At 46.0% G+C, this 18,855-nt stretch overlaps 2 protein-coding genes across 4 annotated transcripts in view; one reads left to right on the plus strand and one right to left on the minus strand.

The window, feature by feature from the left end:
* Positions 1 to 307: 307 nt before the first annotated feature.
* Positions 308 to 18,708, minus strand: DRAM2 (DNA damage regulated autophagy modulator 2). Its single transcript, XM_075910317.2, has 8 exons — positions 18,570 to 18,708; positions 15,153 to 15,393; positions 13,572 to 13,639; positions 11,189 to 11,328; positions 6,179 to 6,341; positions 3,472 to 3,554; positions 2,073 to 2,165; positions 308 to 684 (listed from the first exon to the last, which is right to left on the minus strand). The coding sequence occupies exons 2-8, from the start codon at positions 15,281 to 15,283 to the stop codon at positions 589 to 591; spliced, it is 774 nt and encodes a 257-aa protein (XP_075766432.2). The 5' UTR covers positions 15,284 to 15,393; positions 18,570 to 18,708; the 3' UTR covers positions 308 to 588.
* The window catches only part of CEPT1 (choline/ethanolamine phosphotransferase 1), a 45,680-nt gene continuing 45,484 nt past the window's right edge, over positions 18,660 to 18,855 (plus strand). For 2 of the 3 annotated variants that reach the window (XM_075910316.2, XM_075910314.2), the window contains exon 1: positions 18,660 to 18,796. The gene's annotated coding sequence lies outside the window, so the exon portion shown is untranslated. The remainder of the gene's footprint in view (positions 18,797 to 18,855) is intronic. The other variant, XM_075910315.2, reaches the window with a different exon arrangement.

Consider the following 18,855-nt stretch of genomic DNA (forward strand, 5'->3'; position numbering starts at 1 on the left):
TGTGACGTGGCAGGCCCTGCGGAGCTGAAGCTGCTCCAACCCTCACCAGTTAACCTGCACTGGTAAGCAGCAACTTTAAGGGTAAAGCTAACCATTTAATCGATGAACCTTTCACATCCCTAGTATAAGGTAGAACTCCTCTCCACCTATGCCCATCTGTTTAGCAAAACCTCATTCAATGCAGCCTACAATGAAAATCGCTATAACTGATTTCCATGGGAGTTGCATTAGGTTCTGAGTGGAAATCACTTAGAAGCTTGTCCAAGGTCTTGCTGTGTGTGTAGAACAGATGGACCAAATCAGCAGAGACATTCAACTTTCCAAAGTCCATTTTATTCTTCATTTTATAAAATGTGTAAGTTCAGAAATGTATTACAGGTTATTGACAATACTGATTAGTGCATTGTTAAGTGTGTTAACTGCAAAGCCCTTTATGTCGAAGTGACTGAATTTAGTCACTTCTTTAATTGGATGGAATTTTTTATACAAACATTTATATACATTGTCCATATTATTGCTCCTTTCTAAATTCTTGAGATATAGAAGCAGTAAAAGTGTGTTTACTCTCCCAGTTAGTTATAAACATTCTCAAATCAACAGTGTGCGTTCATCAGCCACAAAGTTACTGGGTGTATTGCAAAAGTTGTGATCACTTAAACTGACATCAGCACGCAAGGAAATTTTCTGTAACAGAAAAAAAAAGAGAAAGGAAAGAAAACATAATTTAGCAGAGCTCCACTATTTACTCTGTACTTTCCTCAGAGTAGCTTCTGCAGCCAACTCTGAGCACCCTGAAGTGCACATCACTCAAACTAATTGCCTGCTAAGAAAGCAAAATATTAGTAACTCAAATAGCCCTGAAATTCCCATAAGGAGATAGTAAGGCATTGTGCAAACTTTTATTGTGACTATTCATGGGCAAAAGCCTTCACTGCCCTGGAAGGAGATAACTGGCTGATCTACAGGTGACAACAAGTGCAGAGCGTATGGCAGATATAGGATGGTGTAATGGGGTCCACCCTTCGGGCGAGTGCCCCTTGGTGGCTGAGGGGAATCTTACAGTCTCTACTCGCCTGTCTGCAGGCAAAACAGCGTCCAGTAAGTAGCCGTAGATCAGGCCTCTATTTCATATACACACACACACACACACACACACACACACACACACACACACACACCCACCCACCCACCCCCCGGTGCTGTTTGCAGGGGGATCCAGGCCTGCCCACTCCTCTGGGTCCTGGCCCAGGGACCAGGGGGATCCAGGCCTGCCCACTCCTCTGGGTCCTGGCCCAGGGACCCTACAAGTAGCAGTTACCTGCTGAGTTTAAAGTAATTAGTTACTGTCATGTCCCTGGGCCACTTTCCCTGGATGCTTTTCCATGCAGCCCTTCTCTTGTATCCTTTGGTATATATGGTTGTGACTACTTTCTTCCACTATTTGATCTGAGGAAGTGGGTCTGGCCCACGAAAGCTCATCATCTAATAAACCATCTTGTTAGTCTTTAAAGTGCTACATTGTCCTGCATTTTGCCCTTCTCTAGGGCCTTGTTGCGTTCCCCTTGTCCGGGATTCTGCAGGCTTGCCTTTGGCTTCTTGGCTAGCCTTCAGCCATAGGACCTGGCTCCCACCATATATGATGGCCAGCTCCCACTCGGAGCTGTCCATAGTGCTGGTATTCCCCAGTCAGCCCTGGATCTGCCTGGGTCGAGCTCCAGGAAGGAACTTGACAGGCATTGGCCTACCAGCTCCTGCGGCACCCTGATTGGCTGCAGCGGAGGCTGCCACTCTGTTTTGCTCAGAGGACCTCTCTACTCCTCCTGTTGCTGGCCAGGGTGCTGAAAGGCCTCCAGCATGGATGTCAGGCTTTGTCCACCTCATCACAGATGGCAAAACAGTTTTCATTCTAATCCTGTTTTCAGTTACCAAGAATTTTCAGAAACATTCCCCTCTTATACCGAAAAGAAAGGTATGTTGTTATAACTAGGCTGGTTAGACTTTTACCAGATCTGATATTTGATAAAGGACATTATGTTTATTTTGAGAGTCACTGGGCAAAAACTTTACTTTACCTGAAAATCACGGATGTAGGTAAGGAAAAAGCTGAGGAAGGAAAAGGCCAGAGACCATTCTGAAATTGTGCTGATGATGTGAACTATGTAGCCCTGTATTAATGAGAAAATACATCCATGTAATGAGGCTTCTTCAGTGATAGAAGGCTTACATTTTAGCATTTCAAAGAATGCTTACTTAGATCAGTTAGGTCTTTTCCTTTACTTTTATGCAACTTTTTCATAACCGAATAGAGCAAACTGAATTTACCTGATGTCTGGGAGAGAAAGGGCAAAGAAAGATACACGTGCAGATGGTTGCCAATTCCTAACTCACTCTTTTTTGGAACTCATGCACCTTGTACACATTGCATCTAACGTATATTTGGGGCTACAGTATTGCTTCACTACATAACAGCCTCTAAAGATCAACTAACAAAGTATAGCTGCATCACATATGTACCTTTAATTTGCCCACTTCCTCTCTTCATGCTTTTGTCTCCTGCTCTCTTCCTTATATTGCTCATACCCACTTCAGTAACCCACCAACCAGCACAGGGTTTCATCTTCAATGCAAAATGTTACCATCTTAAAATGTGTCTGAACAGTCTTGTTGGCTGACAGTTCCGATCATAACTTTGTGGTTATGCTAGTCATGGTTAAAACTTTACCAATGATTATTTTAAGAAGTTATTAAGTACAGGTTCTGTAAAGCTCTTTTCACACAGTCCTCAAAAATCCTTTGTTCATTAACACATCTCAAGGTATCTAGTCTAATTTAGGGCTTGATTCTGCAACCTTTACTTACAATCAGGCAAGCAATTTCATGTTTCCTCAAACAGTAAAAGTACAGTTGTTTCATTTACTGAAAATGTTTTATGTTAATTCTCAGTTGTTCATACACTTATCTATATTGGCTACTGAAGGTCATCTAAAGCACGTAAGAAATGTACACTTTCATTTGAAGGAAAACTGTAGATACAACCAGTGAGAAATCACGCACAGAAAAGCAAACACAGGAGATGTGGAAACAAAGTGTTGTTAAATGATCAATCTTTAATGATGAAGATTAAATGATCAAGCTTTACTTTGTCTCCTTAAACCTAAGAATTAACATGGTCTCTGATTAAAACTTAAAGAGTTTGTGAGAGACACACACACAAGCAAGTAGTAGCAGCTCTTATCCTCTCTGCCCCTCCTTCCCAATTCCATTCTCCAAGAACAAGCAAATTGCATCCCCTCACCACTGTGATCCACTCAATCGAACAGCTTGGGCATTCCCATCCCTGGACATTCCCATCAGTTAGAAAGTCTGCATTAGTCTTCATACATGGAACACTTTCTCCAAGGCTAAATGCACACAATTTCCTTCATGGAATTGTTTTACATTTTCTTCTCTGCTCTCAAAAATAAGACTTACACTCTCATGTGGGTCCCAGTGCAGCTTCTGTACTAGATTAGTTCCATACAGGCCACTGTATAAAATAACTGAGGAAATAAACACTAAAGAAACAAGTTAAGGAAGATGTGAAATGATAAATGCCAAGTTTGGAAAAAAATATTCACATTAAAATCTAGACCAAGTTTCACCCTGAGGCCAGGTATCTGCATAAATGGGATGGGGGTCTGGGCTCTGAAATGCCAAGATAAGTATTTGCTATCGTGAACAGTAGCCTGGAGATGAAACAGAAAGTTACTTGTTGCAACAAAAGAGTAATTTCTTACCCATAACTAGGAATCTACAAATTCATGGTTCATTCTGGCCAATTTCACACCCAGAGAGTTTGAAGATTAGTTAATTTCATGTTTTCACATGTTTACATCTGAAATGTCATGGTGTTGTAACCATGGTGATACCACCCCAAAACAGGGTCCTGGAGTGGTTGCAAAGCTGCTGTAGGGGAGCCATGGGATAGCCTTCCTCCCTTCTGTGCTGCCTTGATTGCCCGGCTTCACTCTTGGGACTCCTAGATCAGACTCGTAGAGGGGAATCTGATCTCCCCTGTCTTGCTGGGAATGTCTCAGCCAGGAGCTCCTAGCTGCTAATCCAGGTCAGTGGTGGATTAATGCATGGGCTTATGCCCAGGGGCCTACTCAGTTTGGGGACTCCTTGGAAAAATGAGTACCCCAAGTCTGACTTCCAACTGAGCTGGGGCAAAACAGACTTTGTTCTTCCCTTGCACAGCTGTTCCTGAACAGAGATCAGACGCACATCCAGGTATTTCCCCTGGCTGCAAGAAGCTCCGGCTCTGCACTGCCTCTGTAGGTGGGTCTGATCTCCTCATCACTACTTGAGATTCTTAGTTAATGAATTCCTGCAATCCTTAAAAATAACTAATGGGGTGGGAACAGTGCATCAGTGGAAGTTGTGGTGGTGGAATCACATGGTTGATGCTTGGATGACAGCGTGGCAGAAGTAGGAAGAGCTAAATTCATGGATTCTAAGATCAGAAAAACCCACTGTGATCAAGTCTGACTTCCTGTATAACATAGACTATAGGAATTTATTGAACTACAGGAGGCCCCTGACTTGCGACGCGATCTGTTCCTGGGGAAGCGTCGCAAGTTGGAGGCACTGTAACGCGAGCCCTCATTTACGATAGGCACTGTGCGCCATTGTAAATGTGGGCCGAGGACGTAAGTGGGGGGTTTCCGGCCCCTTCCACACTTTCAAAAATGGATGTAAGTGTGGGGACGGTCGGAACTTGAGCAGTCGCATGTTGGGGGCCTCTTGTAATTCCTGTCATGACCAAGAGGCTGCCAGGCAACTCTCCAATACCACTTTCTACAGGCCACTATCCTCTGATCCCACTGAGAAGTACCAAAATAAACTACATCATCTACTCAAGAAATTCCCTGAAGAAGCACAGGAACAAATCTGTACAGACACACCCCTGGAGCCCCGCCCAGGGGCGTTCTATCTGCTGGACACCCTATCATCTTAGGCATTGGCACTTTTACAGCAGTAGTGTCGGGCTATGTGGACTCTCTCCTCAGGCCTTACACTACCACCACTCCTAGCTATCTGAGACACACTGCTGACTGCCTGAGGGAACTACAATCCATTGGCAATTGTCCAGAAAACACCATCCTGGCCACTATGGATGTAGATGCTCTCTTACACCAACATTCCACACCAAGCCATCAGGAACTGTATCCCCAATGATGTCACAGCACAGCTGGTTTCTGAGCTTTGTTACTTTGTCTACACCCACAACCATTTCAGATTTGGGGATGGTTTATATCATCAAGTCAGTGGCCCTGCCATGGGCACCTGCATGGCCCCATAGCATGCCAACATTTTTATAGCTGACTTAGAACATCACTTCCTCAGCTGATGTCCCAAAGTGCTCCTCCTCTGCCTAGGCTATGCTGATGGCATCTTTATCATATGGACCCCCGGGAAGAAAGCACTTGAAGAATTCCACAGGGATTTCAACAATTCCACCCATCAACCTCAGCCTGGACCAGTCCACACAAGAGATCCACTTCCTGGACACTCCAGTGCAAATAAGTGAGGGTCACATAAACACCACCCAATACTGGAAACATACTGGCCAGTTTAGCTATACTTACCTACACACCGCCAGCTTTCATCCAGAATACAACAGATGGTCCATTGTCTACTGCCAAACCCTAAGATATTTGCTCCAATCCCTCAGAGACAAACAGGAGTTCTGTTAAGCAGTCTTAAAACTACAATACCCCTCTGGGGAAGTGAAGAAACAGATTAACAGAGTATCCAAAAGTTACTTACTACAGGACAGACCCAACAAGGAAAATAACAGAGCATCACCGGCATTCACCTACAGCCCCCAGCTAAAATATTCCAGAACATCAGCAAGGATCTACAACCGATCCTGGAAGATGATCCCTTACTCTCACAGACAACAGGGTTAACTCAGTGATTCTTTTCTTTCTGATGTTAGACAAAATCCAAGAGGCCATATGAATAGCGAGCACAATGTAGATTGTATGGCTATTGACTAGTATGTGTTATATGTTGTTTAGCACCAACAATTATTTAAGAGAGACTCTACACCTTTCATTACACTTTTCATATACTTATTCTATTTTATGGTTAGCTTATATTACTAGTGTTACTTGTATTTCACAACAAAGGATACTGCTTGCTATGCTTGTTCCGCACCACAGTAACACGGTCACTCGGATCCAAAAGATTTTTTGCTGCATTGTGTAGGAAAGGATAGTCTGAACCAGTATGTAAATGGCTCCTATTCCAAATGTTATACAGGCTCCAATTACATGCATATAAACCAGAGGATATTTCTAGGGGGAAAGATAGATATAAATAAAATATAACATATACATAACATTCACAGAACACAATTTAGCTTAATACAGTGCTGATACCTCCACTTGTATTGAAACTCAGACAATTTATTTCTATAAAAGCTCTGCTTGTAGTTACCATCACCACTAACGGTTGTGTCCTTACATCTCTCAACTCTCAGTGCTGGGACTGTGTCAGTACTTGAATGGGAGACCTTCAAAAGAAATCTACATATGGTTCACACTAATTCAGCAGCTGCCAGCTGTCAATACATGTTGTCATGGAGCAACTGGCTCCTGGAGTGCAGGCTTTCAGATGAAACATAAAACTAAAATCTTGGCCACTTGCAGTAGTTACTGTGACACTTCACTCAAGAGCAGAGACTTTAGTGAACTGGCCAGAACAGCAAGAATTTTAGCGCAGTATCTAGGACTATGTTAACAGACCTGAGAATGACAACATGACCTTTTTATTTAAAAAAAAAAAAAAAAACCCCACCCAAACCTCTTCTTTTTAGTTACCTGGGAGGGCCTTATGACCATGGAAGAATAAAAGCTTTTACTGAGCTCTCATTGGCTACATACTACTTATAATAGTGTTATTGCTACTCTCAAGCCTCCTAAAGAGCACATTATTTGAGTTGGCAGCACTCAGTGTTCTCAATTAAATTTGTTGAGTTGTCAATCGCTTTCAAGCTCTCTTCACAGGCTCTGCAGTGCTGAAAGCTCTGGAAGTGACCTCACAAGGAAGAAACCAGAAGGGAACACCATCTACTGGAAGCCATGGGATGCGTAGTCCTAGGGATGGGGGTTCCACGGCCACCGCCCCCCAAAAGAAAACGATGGGTGGTGGTGGTCAGGGACTCCCTCCTAAGAGGGACTGAGCCATCCCTCTGCCGTCCGGACCTGGAATCTCGAGAGGTGTGCTGCTTCCCGGGAGCTCGCATTCATGATGTCATTGAGAGGCTTACCAAGCTGATCAAACCTTCGGATCGCTACCCCTTCCTGCTTCTCTACGTGGGAACTAATGATATGGCCAAGAATGACCTTGAGCATGTTACTGCGGATTATGTAGCGCTGGGAAGAAGGATCCAAGAATTCGGCGCGCAAGTGGTATTCTCGTCCATCCTCCCTGTTGAAGGAAAAGGACTGGGCAGGGATTGTTGAATTGAGGACGTAAATGCATGGTTGCGCAGATGGTGTCACAGAGAGGGCTTTGGTTTCTTCGGCCATGGGACTCTGTTCCGGGCACAAGGATTGTTAGGAAGAGATGGGATCCACCTAACGAAGAGAGGAAGGAGCATCTTCGCGGGCAGGCTTGCAAACCTAGTGAGGAGGGCTTTAAACTAGGTTCATCAGGGGACGGTGACCAAAACCCTGAGGGGAGTGAGAAAGGAGGACCCATGTTTCGAATGGAGAAGATAGGACAATCAACTGGTTACCTGAAGTGTTTGTACACTAATGCGAGAAGCCTGGGCAACAAACAGGAAGAACTGGAGGCTCTGGCCCAGACCAAGAAATATGATTTAATTGGGATAACAGAGACTTGGTGGGATGACTCGCATGACTGGAGCGCTGTCATGGAAGGGTATAGACTGTTCAGGAACAACAGGCAGGGGAGAAAAGGAGGAGGAGTTGCACTATATGTAAGAGAGCACTACGATTGCTCTGAACTCCAGTATAAAGAGGGAGAAAACCCATAGACTTTCAACAGGTTTAAGTTTAAAGGAGCAAACAACAGCAGTGATGTTGTGGTTGGTGTCTGCTACAGGCCACAGAAACAGGTGGATGAAGTAGATGAGGCTTTCTTCGGACAACTGAGTGAAGCTTCCAGATCGCAGGCCCTGGTTCTCGTGTGGGGACTTTAATCACCCTGACATCTGTTGGGAAACCAATATGGCAGTACACAGGCAATCCAGGAAGTTTTTGGAGAATGTTGGGGATAACTTCTTTACACAAGTGCTGAAGGATCCGACCAGGGGCCGTGCGCAGCTTGACCTTCTGCTCACAAACAGGGAGGAGCTAACAGGGGAAATAGAGGTGGGTGACAACCTGGGAAGAAGTGATCATGAGATGGTAGATTTCAGGAACCTGACCAAAGGAAGAAAAGAGAGTAGTAAAATACACACCTTGGACTTCAAAAAAGCAGATTTTGACTCCCTCAAAGATCTGATGGGCAGAATCCCCTGGGATGTTAACATGAAGGGGAAAGGAGTCCAGGAGAGCTGGCAGTATTTTAAAGAAGCCTTATTGAAGGCACAGAAAGAAACCATCCCGACGTGTAGCAAGAGAGGCAAACATGGTAGGAGACCGGATTGCCTTACAGGGGAAATCCTTGGTGAACTTAAGCACAAAAAGGAAGCTTACAAAAAGTGGAAACTTGGACAAATGACCAGGGAGGAGTTTAAAGGTATAACTCGAGAATGCTGGGGGGTTATCAGGAAGGTGAAAGCACAAATGGAATTGCGACTGGCTAAGGATGTGAAGGATAACGAGAGGTTTCTACAGGCATGCTAACAAGAAGAAGGTGATCAGAGAGGGTGTGCGGCCCCTAATGGATGAAGAAGGTAACCTAGTGACAGATGATGTGGGGAAAGCTGAAGTACTCAATGCTTTCTTTGCCTCTGTATTCACGGACAAGGTTGACTCCTGGACTTCTGCGCTAAGTGACGCAAGATGGGATGAAGATGGACAGCCCATGGTGGGTAAAGAACAGGTTAGGAACTATTTAGAAAAGCTAAAAGTACATAAATCCATGGGTCCAGACTTAATGCATCCGAGGGTACTGAGGGAGTTGGCAAATGTCATCAAGGAGCCTTTGGCTATTATCTTTGAAAAGTCGTGGAGATCGGGAGAAATCCAGGATGATTGGAAAAAGGCAAACGTAGTGCCCATCTTCAAAAAAGGGAAGAAGGATGATCCAGGGAACTATAGGCCGGTCAGTCTTACCTCGGTTCCTGGAAAAAACATGGAAGGGATCCTTAAGGAATCCATTTTGAGGCACTTGGATGAGAGGAAAGTGATTAGGAATAGTCAGCATGGATTCACAAAGGGCAAGTCGTGCCTGACCAATCTGATTAGCTTCTATGATGAGGTAACTGGCTCGGACATGGGGAAGTCAGTGGATGTTATATACCTTGATTTTAGCAAGGCTTTCGATATGGTCTCCCACAATATTCTTGCCAGCAAGTTAAGGGATTGTGGATTGGATAAATAGACAGTAAGATGGGTAGAAAGCTGGCTAGAAGGCCGGGCCCAGCAGGTAGTGATTAATGGCTCGATGTCAGGATGGCGGTCGGTTTCTAGCGGAGTGCCCCAAGGTTCTGTTCTAGGACCGGTTTTGTTCAATATCTTTATTAATGATCTGGATGAGGGGATGGATTGCACCCTCAGCAAGTTTGCGGATGACACTAAGCTGGGGGGAGAGGTAGATACGTTTAAGGGCAGAGATAGGGTCCAGAATGACTTAGACAAATTGGAGGATTGGGCCACAAGAAATCTGATGAGGTTCAACAAGGACAAGTGTACAGTCCTGCACTTGGGACGGAAGAATCCCAAGCATAGTTACAAGCTGGGGACCAACCGGTTAAGTAGTAGTTCTGCAGAAAAGGACCTGGGGGTTAGTGGATGAGAAGCTGGATATGAGTCAACAATGTGCCCTTTTAGCCAAGAAGGCTAATGACATATTAGGATGCATTAAGAGGAGCATTGCCAGCAGATCCAGAGATGTCATTATTCCCCTTTATTCGGCTTTGGTGAGGCCACATCTGGAGTATTGTGTCCAGTTCTGGGCCCCCCACTACAAAAAGGATGTGGACGCATTGGAGAGGGTCCAGCGGAGGGCAACCAAAATGATGAGGGGGCTGGAGCATATGACTTATGAGGAGAGGCTGAGGGACTTGGGTCTATTTAGTCTGCAGAAGCGAGAGTGAGGGGGGATTTGATAGCAGCCTTCAACTTCCCGAAGGGAGGTTCCAAAGAGGATGGAGAAAGGCTGTTCTCAGTAGTGACAGATGGCAGAACAAGGAGCAATGGTCTCAAGTTGTGGTGGGAGAGGTCCAGGTTGGATATTAGGAAAAAGTATTTCACTAGGAGGGTGGTGAAGCACTGGAATGGGTTACCTAGGGAAGTAGTGGAGTCTCCATCCCTAGAGGTGTTTAAGTCTTGGCTTGACAAAGCCCTGGCCGGGTTGATTTAGTTGGAATTGGTCCTGCCTAGAGCAGGGGGCTGGACTAGATGCCTTCTGAGGTCTCTTCCAGTTCTATGAAAGGTGGCCTCACTAGTGCCAAATAGAGGGGAATAATTGCTTCCCTTGATCTGCTGGAAGTGCTCCTACTAATGCAGCCCAATAGGCCATTAGCCTGCTTGGGTCCTTGCTCAGGAGACACCCCAGTAGCCAAAAAATATAACTGCAAACAAAATGCCAGCAGCCTTTGACGGATCAGCTGGATGCATGAGACTTCTCCTGAGATGTGGGCATGTATGACATGGTTGCCAAATGTGTATCTGTCACCATCATATGGGAGACATCTGGAAGTTGGACACGGCATATCTTGTTTGCGGTGTGAAGATTTAAAAGAGGGAAGACTCTGAAAAGGAAGTTAACGTTGTAGAGAAAAACACAGTTGAGACACAGGAGGACAGGGATGACTAGGGCTTGTAATTTTTTAAAAAAGCTCTGATGCTTTGAAACAAAATATACATAAAAGACCATATTTTTAGAGGTGTTGAGCTCTTACAGCTATGAATTAAGCTTCTGAGGGTTCAGCGTCTCTGAAATCTGGTCCAAATACCGGATGGTCATTCCCTTCTAACATCCAGAAAACTGCAGACAGAATACAAACCTGGAAGTTGGCAATAACGCAAAGTCCAAAGCAGCTTATCACTCCGAGTGTAAAGCCAGCCTTATTTAGTCTGGTGATCTTGGATTCCCTTGGATTCAGAGCATAAACCTGTTTATAGCGAACATACACGGTAGCAATACCTGTGAACAAACAACCCAAAAGCATTGAGGCTTAAGTAAACACGGAGACTGTTCTTGTCAACTGTAACATGGTATGAGGCAGAAGTAATTGACATTTAAAAGGCAAAAAATAAATTAGTGTGACATTAAGGCAGAGGTGGGCAAAAGGGTTGCTATGGGCCGCATCCAGTCCACAAAGCGAGGTGATCTGGCCAGCGGAGGCCCTGCCATTCCCCCCACGCCCCAGGCCAATCAGGACTTGGGGCTGGAGGGAAGTGCGCAGTCTCCTCCCACCCTGCGAGGGATGCGGTGCTTTTGAGCACTGCATGCTCCTTGCAGTACAGGAACAGGGCGGAAGGAGACTCTGTGCGCTCCCCCACCCCAGGCCAATCAGGTCTTGGGGGCGAGGGGAGCGCAGGAGGAGACTTCTCCTCCAGCCCTGCAAGGGGCTCAGCACTTAAAGCTGGCAGTTGACTCAAAGCGCGGCACTCCCTTGCAGGGCGGGGACAGGGAGCGAGAGACTTCACATGCTTCCCCTCCACAGGCCCTGACTGACCTAGGGGCAGAAGAGGGAGCACGTGAAGTCTCCTCCCACCACCAGGGGCGTGGGTATCTAGAAGGAACTGCCAGCTGTTCAGAACAGCTGGCTGTTCTCATTGGGAGGGAGGGGCAAAGACTTTGCATGCTCCTCTACCCCCAGACCAATCATGGTCTGTAGGTGGGGAAACACGGAAGTATTCTGGTCCCGCACCTTCTGCCTGAGGCCCTGTCCCTTCTGGGACAAAAATGTCTGAAGTGGTCCCTAGTCAAAAATTATTGCCCACCCCTGCATTAACCCCTGGTCTGTACTAATGAGGTAAATTGATCTCAATTACGCTCATAAAGGTATGTAAGTCAAGTGACTTAAGATGGCTAGACTTACTGCCATGTCTACACCACGCTATGTCAACGGATGCTCTCCCACTGACATAGCTTCCACCTCTCGAGGAGGACTACTGAAGTCAACTGGAGAGCACTCTTCCATTGACTTATCATGTTTTCCTCAGACCCACTACACTGAAGTCACTGCATCAATCACAGCAGTGCTAATCTAGCCAGTAGCAAAGACAAGCCCTAAGAAAGCAAAGAACTCAAGTAAGGAAATAAAGTGAAGTGATGGAAATTATTTGAAAAAAGGAATGCGGGGTTTGTGATCCCAGCTTAGATTAAACTGATTTTTAAACACATGTTTACACAGGGCACAGTTAAGGATATTCACATATCCTAAATGTGAATTTTCATACCTTAACATGTCTTGATTTCTTTTAAGCTTACCCTTACCTATGAACACAACTCATTGTTTTTAAACTCTTAGGCTACGTCTAGAATGCAAGCCTCTTTTGAAAGAGGCTTTTTCGAAAGATACTTTTGAAAAAGCTTCTTTCGCAAAAGAACATCTAGACTGCACTCTCTTCTTTCGAAAAAGTGAGCCGCTTTTTCAAAAGAGAGCACCCAAGCAGTCTGGATGCTCTCTTTCGAAAAAGCCCTGTTTGCATTCAAGAACACCTTTTTTCGAAAGAGCACTTTCGAAAAAAGGCGTTCTTCCTCGTGAAATGAGGAGTACCGCCGTCGAAAGAAAAGAAAGAAATTAACTATTTAATTTTGAAAGAATGAGGCTGTGGTCTAGACACAGGAGAAGTTTTTTCAAAAAAAGGCTACTTTTTTCGAAAAAAACCCTGCAGTCTAGACACAGCCTCAGAGGGGTAGCCGAGTTAGTCTGTAACTTTAGAAATGAGTAGTCCTGTAGCACTTTAGAGACTAACAAAAATATAGATATAGTATTATGAGCTTTTGTTGTTTTTAAAGTTACACACCAACACGGCTGCGCTCTGAGTTTCCTGCACTAATAAATGCTTGTTTTGGGGAGCAAAACCCTATAATTCATTACAACAACCCTATAATTAATTTCACCCTAAATAACAAGAGCCCGATGTATATACAAAATTTGTATCCTTGTCTACATCTGTATCTGTAAAAACTAGCTGTGCATCTCTGCATCCACATCTGTGGATGTGGGTACCTGTGGATATAAAGTGGATAACCATGGATTTTCAGGGCTCTATAAATAACTGATCTGTAGTCTCAGCTTCATACTCCTAATGTAGCTTTTTGCCTGGGATCATGGGTATTTAGAAATAATGCAACTAACTAACTTAGCTCTTCTGTTTAATAACTTATATTCCAGAAGTGCTTACAATGTGCTAGAAATCATTTTATCTACTTACCTAAGAAAGTGGAAATATTTAACATAATCCCAAATAAGCATCTTTCAGGAGGTATTGTCCCTGTGTCACTGTAAGAAAAACAGTACATGAAATATGGTTTTACATCATGTAGTGTAAATTAGTGACAAGTTTTCTTTGCTAATTTAACTTTGTAGAGCTTTGTGCAAAGGCCAGCATGAGGCCTTAGAGCTGCTTAAATTCCTTGAAGCCCTATTTTGAGGACCAAAGTAGGAATTAAGTGGAACAAAGGCCTGGCAATGGCTTTCCACATGGGGTGAATTGCGTATTATGTGACTAACAATGTTATAACACTCTTAACAGGAACTAAAAACTGTGGGCTTAAAAAAAAAAAAAGCCTGAATCAGAAGTTAACACTGAAATTGGCCTAATTGAAAGTAAAGCACATGACACAGATGAGAAATACACTAAGGAATATAAAATTATAGAACACCAGAACTGGAAGGGACCTTGAGAGGTCATCGAGTCCAGCCCCCCACCCTCATAGCAGGACCAAGCATCATCTAGACCATCTCTGATAAATGTCTATCTAAACTGTTCTTAAATATCTCCAGAGATGGAGATTCTACAACCTCCCTAGGCAATTTATTCCAGTGTTCAATATGAGAGATTAGCAATAAATATACATTCTGGAATTCCCAGAAAACTAACTCTCCCTAAGATTTGTGCTGGAAAGACAGAATTATTTGTAATTTGCACATAGCATGATACCTTTTCTAATAAGGGTAGTTACAACTCATCTCTAGCAGCTCAATAGTGAGCAAATCAATTTGTGAAGGCTGTCAGTCTGCCCACCAACTAGAGAAAGCATTAGAGAGAGAATATGACGGTAGGTTCAGCCATCTGAAGGAAGAGGGCAGCAGAGGCACATGCAGGCCCTTAATACTTCTGGAGAGATGTTAAATTCTGTGATTGCACTTAATTATCAAAACTAACATCTACCCATTGCTGTCTATGACACTGCACCAGCAACTGATTTTAGTTAAACATATTAAAACCAAAGAGGAAAAGTCCATGTTTGAAATGAATAGGCCATATTGTCACAGATCACGGGTTCCCAACCTCAAGATTGCAATCCTGCGGGGAGGAGGGAAAAGCTGTAATCACCCTGCCCTTCCCATATGGCTAGAAAGCAGAGTGTGTCCAGATAAGTCCAAGTGCAGTAAAAGCAGAGAGTTGGCATCACAGATCAAGAACTTTGGATTCAGATATTTATTCTATGGCTCTGTGCCTCCAATTATCCAACATTTCTAGTGATCACTAGTACACCCTATATACTGTAATGACCCTAACACAGGCCATGAAAAGTTTAAAATGTAAATGTTTGCATATGTCCAAAAAAAAGTAAATGTACAAGTGTTGGTTTTAACAAATATATATATAAATATAAATATATATATATATATCATATTCATTTAATGTTAGAACTGTTAATCCCAAAGCTATACACTTTAAACTAAAATTTTTGAAAAGTTGGAGGGAACATTTGCATAAAAAAGAAACAACTAGCCTGGCATGAATACTGTGATATGGTTAACAATGCAGCACTTAGTTTTTACTGACCTGATGTAGGGCACCAAAGGGTCGATGTGACGTAGAACAACTGCAGTAATGTATGAAAATATGAAAGAAGCAGCTGACCAAACAACCAAAGCCGAAGGCAAGAAACAGAGGCCTTGCTGAAACCACCACATTGCAGCACTGTTTCCCACGTCCAAATATTACGAAGAATCAAATATGCAAAAGATTTTTGGTTTTCTCTCCTTGAAGCCAAAGAGTTAAACATGCAATCTTCATATGTATCCTGTTATAAACACCCACAGTAAGACAAGACAGATTGTATTTAGAATCACTGTTATTGAAAGCACAACTGGAGACTTACAGGAAGTCACTGCTCTTAGTGAAAAACAGAAAGCGAAAAACAGAAGTTTATTTTGGAAACTTTCATATTACAACTCACAGAAGAAAACTCGAGAAAACACTGTCATTTTAGTGCCCTAGTGTCTGCTTCCTAAGATGCATCAAGAAGGCCACTGTGTTCTGATTCTTTCTCTTCAACTCTATTTGTGTATCAAATCCCATCCAGGGATCAGGGAGTATAGCATGTACAGAATATTCCTCAATAACAGTTTTATAACAAAGGAAATTAAAGCTTCTACAACTGCCATTAACAAAACTGGGCATATTTACAAAGTATATTGACAATGCAGAAATATTAGTAACTCTTTCACTTATCGAGCACATTCCATCTGAAGACTTTATAACCTCACACAAATCACTAAATATGTGCATAGATTTCTTTAGACAAAAGCTGGCTGATGCCATCCAGAACCTCCAAAGACAACCAGTCTAGCTGCAGGGGCAGTTCTGTTTGCACACCTAGTTAGGTAAGTGCATGATGCTGTGTTTATACATCTACCCAGTTTTGAAAATCCAACCCTCAAAGTGAGTTTACCCTTCATACAGAGGAATGCATACAGGCACTATGTGCAGCTGGGTCACCCCCACAGGAGTGCAGTGAAGGAATTCTAATGCCTCCCTTGCTGCTAAGAATAGAGCCCAGTTCTACTAAATCACTGTCTTGTGCTGTAACCACAAGACCAATCTTACACTTGAGAAACAAAGTGATAGAAATGCAGCACTGTTAGTCTGGTCTAGACAGAACTATGTAGCACTTTAAAGACTAACAAGATGGTTTATTAGGTGATGAGCTTTCATGGGCCAGACCCACTTCCTCAGATCAATATGTGGAAGAAAATTGGCACAGAACCCAAACCACCAAAAAAGAAAAGCAACTTTTTGGTGATACAGGCAGTCCCCAGGTTACGTACAAGATAGGGACTATAGGTTTGTTCTTAAGTTGAATTTGTATGTAAGTCGGAACTGGCTCCAGATTGAAACTGACCAGGAGCTGACTACAGGAAGCTGGAGGCAGAATTGCTCTGCCCCCAGCTTCCTGGAATCAGCCACTGATCAGTTTCAACAGCGGCTGAATCTCGAGTCTGGGACAGAACAGCTGGGCTGCCAGGTAGGTCCCTGCAGGACCAACCCGGCAGCACCCCAGCACCTCTACCCCAGGGTCCACAACAAAAGCCTGGTCTGCTGGGGGGGGGGGGGCGCACTAGCTGCGCCCCCCCCCCCCAGCAGACCAGGGACACGGGGAGCAAAGCTGCAGCGGCAGCGGGGTGCCGCGCCTCTGAGGCTTTGCCAGAGCAAAGCCTCAGAGGCGCAGGACCCCGCCGCCCCTGCGGCTTTGCTCCCGGTGCCTCTGGTCTGCTGGGGACCGTCTCCAGCAGACCAGGGACACCGGGAGCAGCTTTTCTCGCCCCGGAGGTCGAGGTGGCGGGACCGCTGCGCTCTGGGCAGTCCCGCTGCCTGCGAGCTCCGGGGCGAGAAAGCCCCGTTTGTAAGTGCAGATCCGACATAAGTCAGATCCGCGTAAGTCAGGGACTGCCTGTAGTCTCAGATGATGAAAATGAAAATGCATCAGTCCGCACTGCTTTGGATCATTATTGAGCAGAACCTGTCACCAACATAGAAGCATGTCGTCTGAACAGTTAAGTTAGGTTAAAACCCAAAAACAAAACAAAGCAAAAAAAAGTTTAAAAAGTTCAACATTTGTAAGTTGCTCTTTCACGATTAAGAGAATGAAACAGTACTTGTATGAGGTGAACTGAAAAATACTATTTTGTTTATCTTTTTTACAGTGTGAATATTTGTAATAAAAATATTACGCACGCTTTCCTTTGTGTTTGCAATTAAAACTGCGACTATTTTTTAAATTTTGTGATTAATTACTATTTTTAATAGTTCAATAGCCCTAATTAGAGCATTAGAAGACCCCACAAAGAAAAGTATCAGTGTAACAGGAGAATAAGATGTCAGATAAGTGTCTTAGGCTTATAGATTTCAAGGAGAGAAGTGACCATTAATCATCCACCATTGGGAGTGCAGTCATGGCAGTGTAAGGTGAGAAGGGCAAGACAGAACAAAGGCAAACAAGGCAGTGTAGAGGTGCGGGGTGGGGCAGGGGGTGGAGCAGGGCAGTGTAGGGCTGTGAGGCAGGTGGCGTGGGGCAGGGCAGTGTAGGGGTGTGGGGCAGAGGGTGTGGTGTGGGGCAGGGCAGTGTAGGGCAGAGGGTGTGGTGTGGGGCAAGGCGGTTTAGGGGTGTGGGGCAGGGCAGTGTAGGGGTGTGGGGCAGGGGCTGTGGTGTGGGGCAGTGCAGGGGTGTGGGGCGGGGCAGGGCAGTGTAGGGGTGTGGGGCAGGGGCTGTGGGGCAGGGCAGTGTAGGGGTGTGGGGCAGGGGCTGTGGTGTGGGGCAGTGCAGGGGTGTAGGGCAGGGGCTGTGGGGCAGGGCAGTGTAGGGGTGTGGGGCAGGGGCTGTGGTGTGGGGCAGTGCAAGGGTGTAGGGCAGGGGCTGTGGGGCAGGGCAGTGTAGGGGTGTGGGGCAGGGGGTGCAGGGCAGGGCAGTGTAGGGGTGTGGGGCAGGGGGTGCAGGGCAGGGCAGTGTAGGGGTGTGGGGCAGGGGCTGGGGTGTGGGGCAGTGCAGGGGTGTAGGACAGGGGCTGTGGGGCAGGGCAGTGTAGGGGTGTGGGGCAGGGGGTGCAGGGCAGGGCAGTGTAGGGGTGTGGGGCAGGGGGTGCAGGGCAGGGCAGTGTAGGGGTGTGGGGCAGGGGGTGCAGGGCAGGGCAGTGTAGGGGTGTGGGGCAGGGGGTGCAGGGCAGGGCAGTGTAGGGCTGTGGTGTGGGGCGGGGCAGGGCAGTGTAGGGGTGTGGGGCAGGGGGTGCAGGGCAGTGTAGGGGTGTGGGGCAGGGCGGTGTGGGGCAGGGGGTGCAGGGCAGGGCAGTGTAGGGCTGTGGTGTGGGGCGGGGCAGGGCAGGGGCTGTGGGGTGGGGCAGGGGTGTGGGGCAGTGTAGGGCTGTGGGGCGGGGCAGGGGTGTGCCTGTCAGACCCCGGGGCGCGCTCCCGCGGGTGCCTTACCTCAGGCTCGCCCGCCTCAGCCCCATGGCTGCTCCCCGCCCCGGGCAGCGCGCGCACGGCGGGGACGAGGGTCAATGAGCCCGGGGCGCACGCGCGCCACACCCCCAGCCCCGCGCGCGCCCGAGCCGGGCTCCCACACCCCCCCCCCCCCCCCGCCTCACATCCGCCTCATTTACGGCAGCCGCAAAGGGACGTAAAAGCGGCGCCTGTGAGGAGAGAGGTGTGAGGTAAATGCCGGTGCCCTGGGTTGAGCCCGCCGGGGGGGGGTGAGGCTCCGTGTGTCCGG

This window comes from Pelodiscus sinensis, chromosome 27, assembly GCF_052426305.1.
Source record: "Pelodiscus sinensis isolate ZL-2025 chromosome 27, ASM5242630v1, whole genome shotgun sequence".
In the NCBI taxonomy this organism is placed as follows: Eukaryota; Metazoa; Chordata; order Testudines; family Trionychidae; genus Pelodiscus; species Pelodiscus sinensis.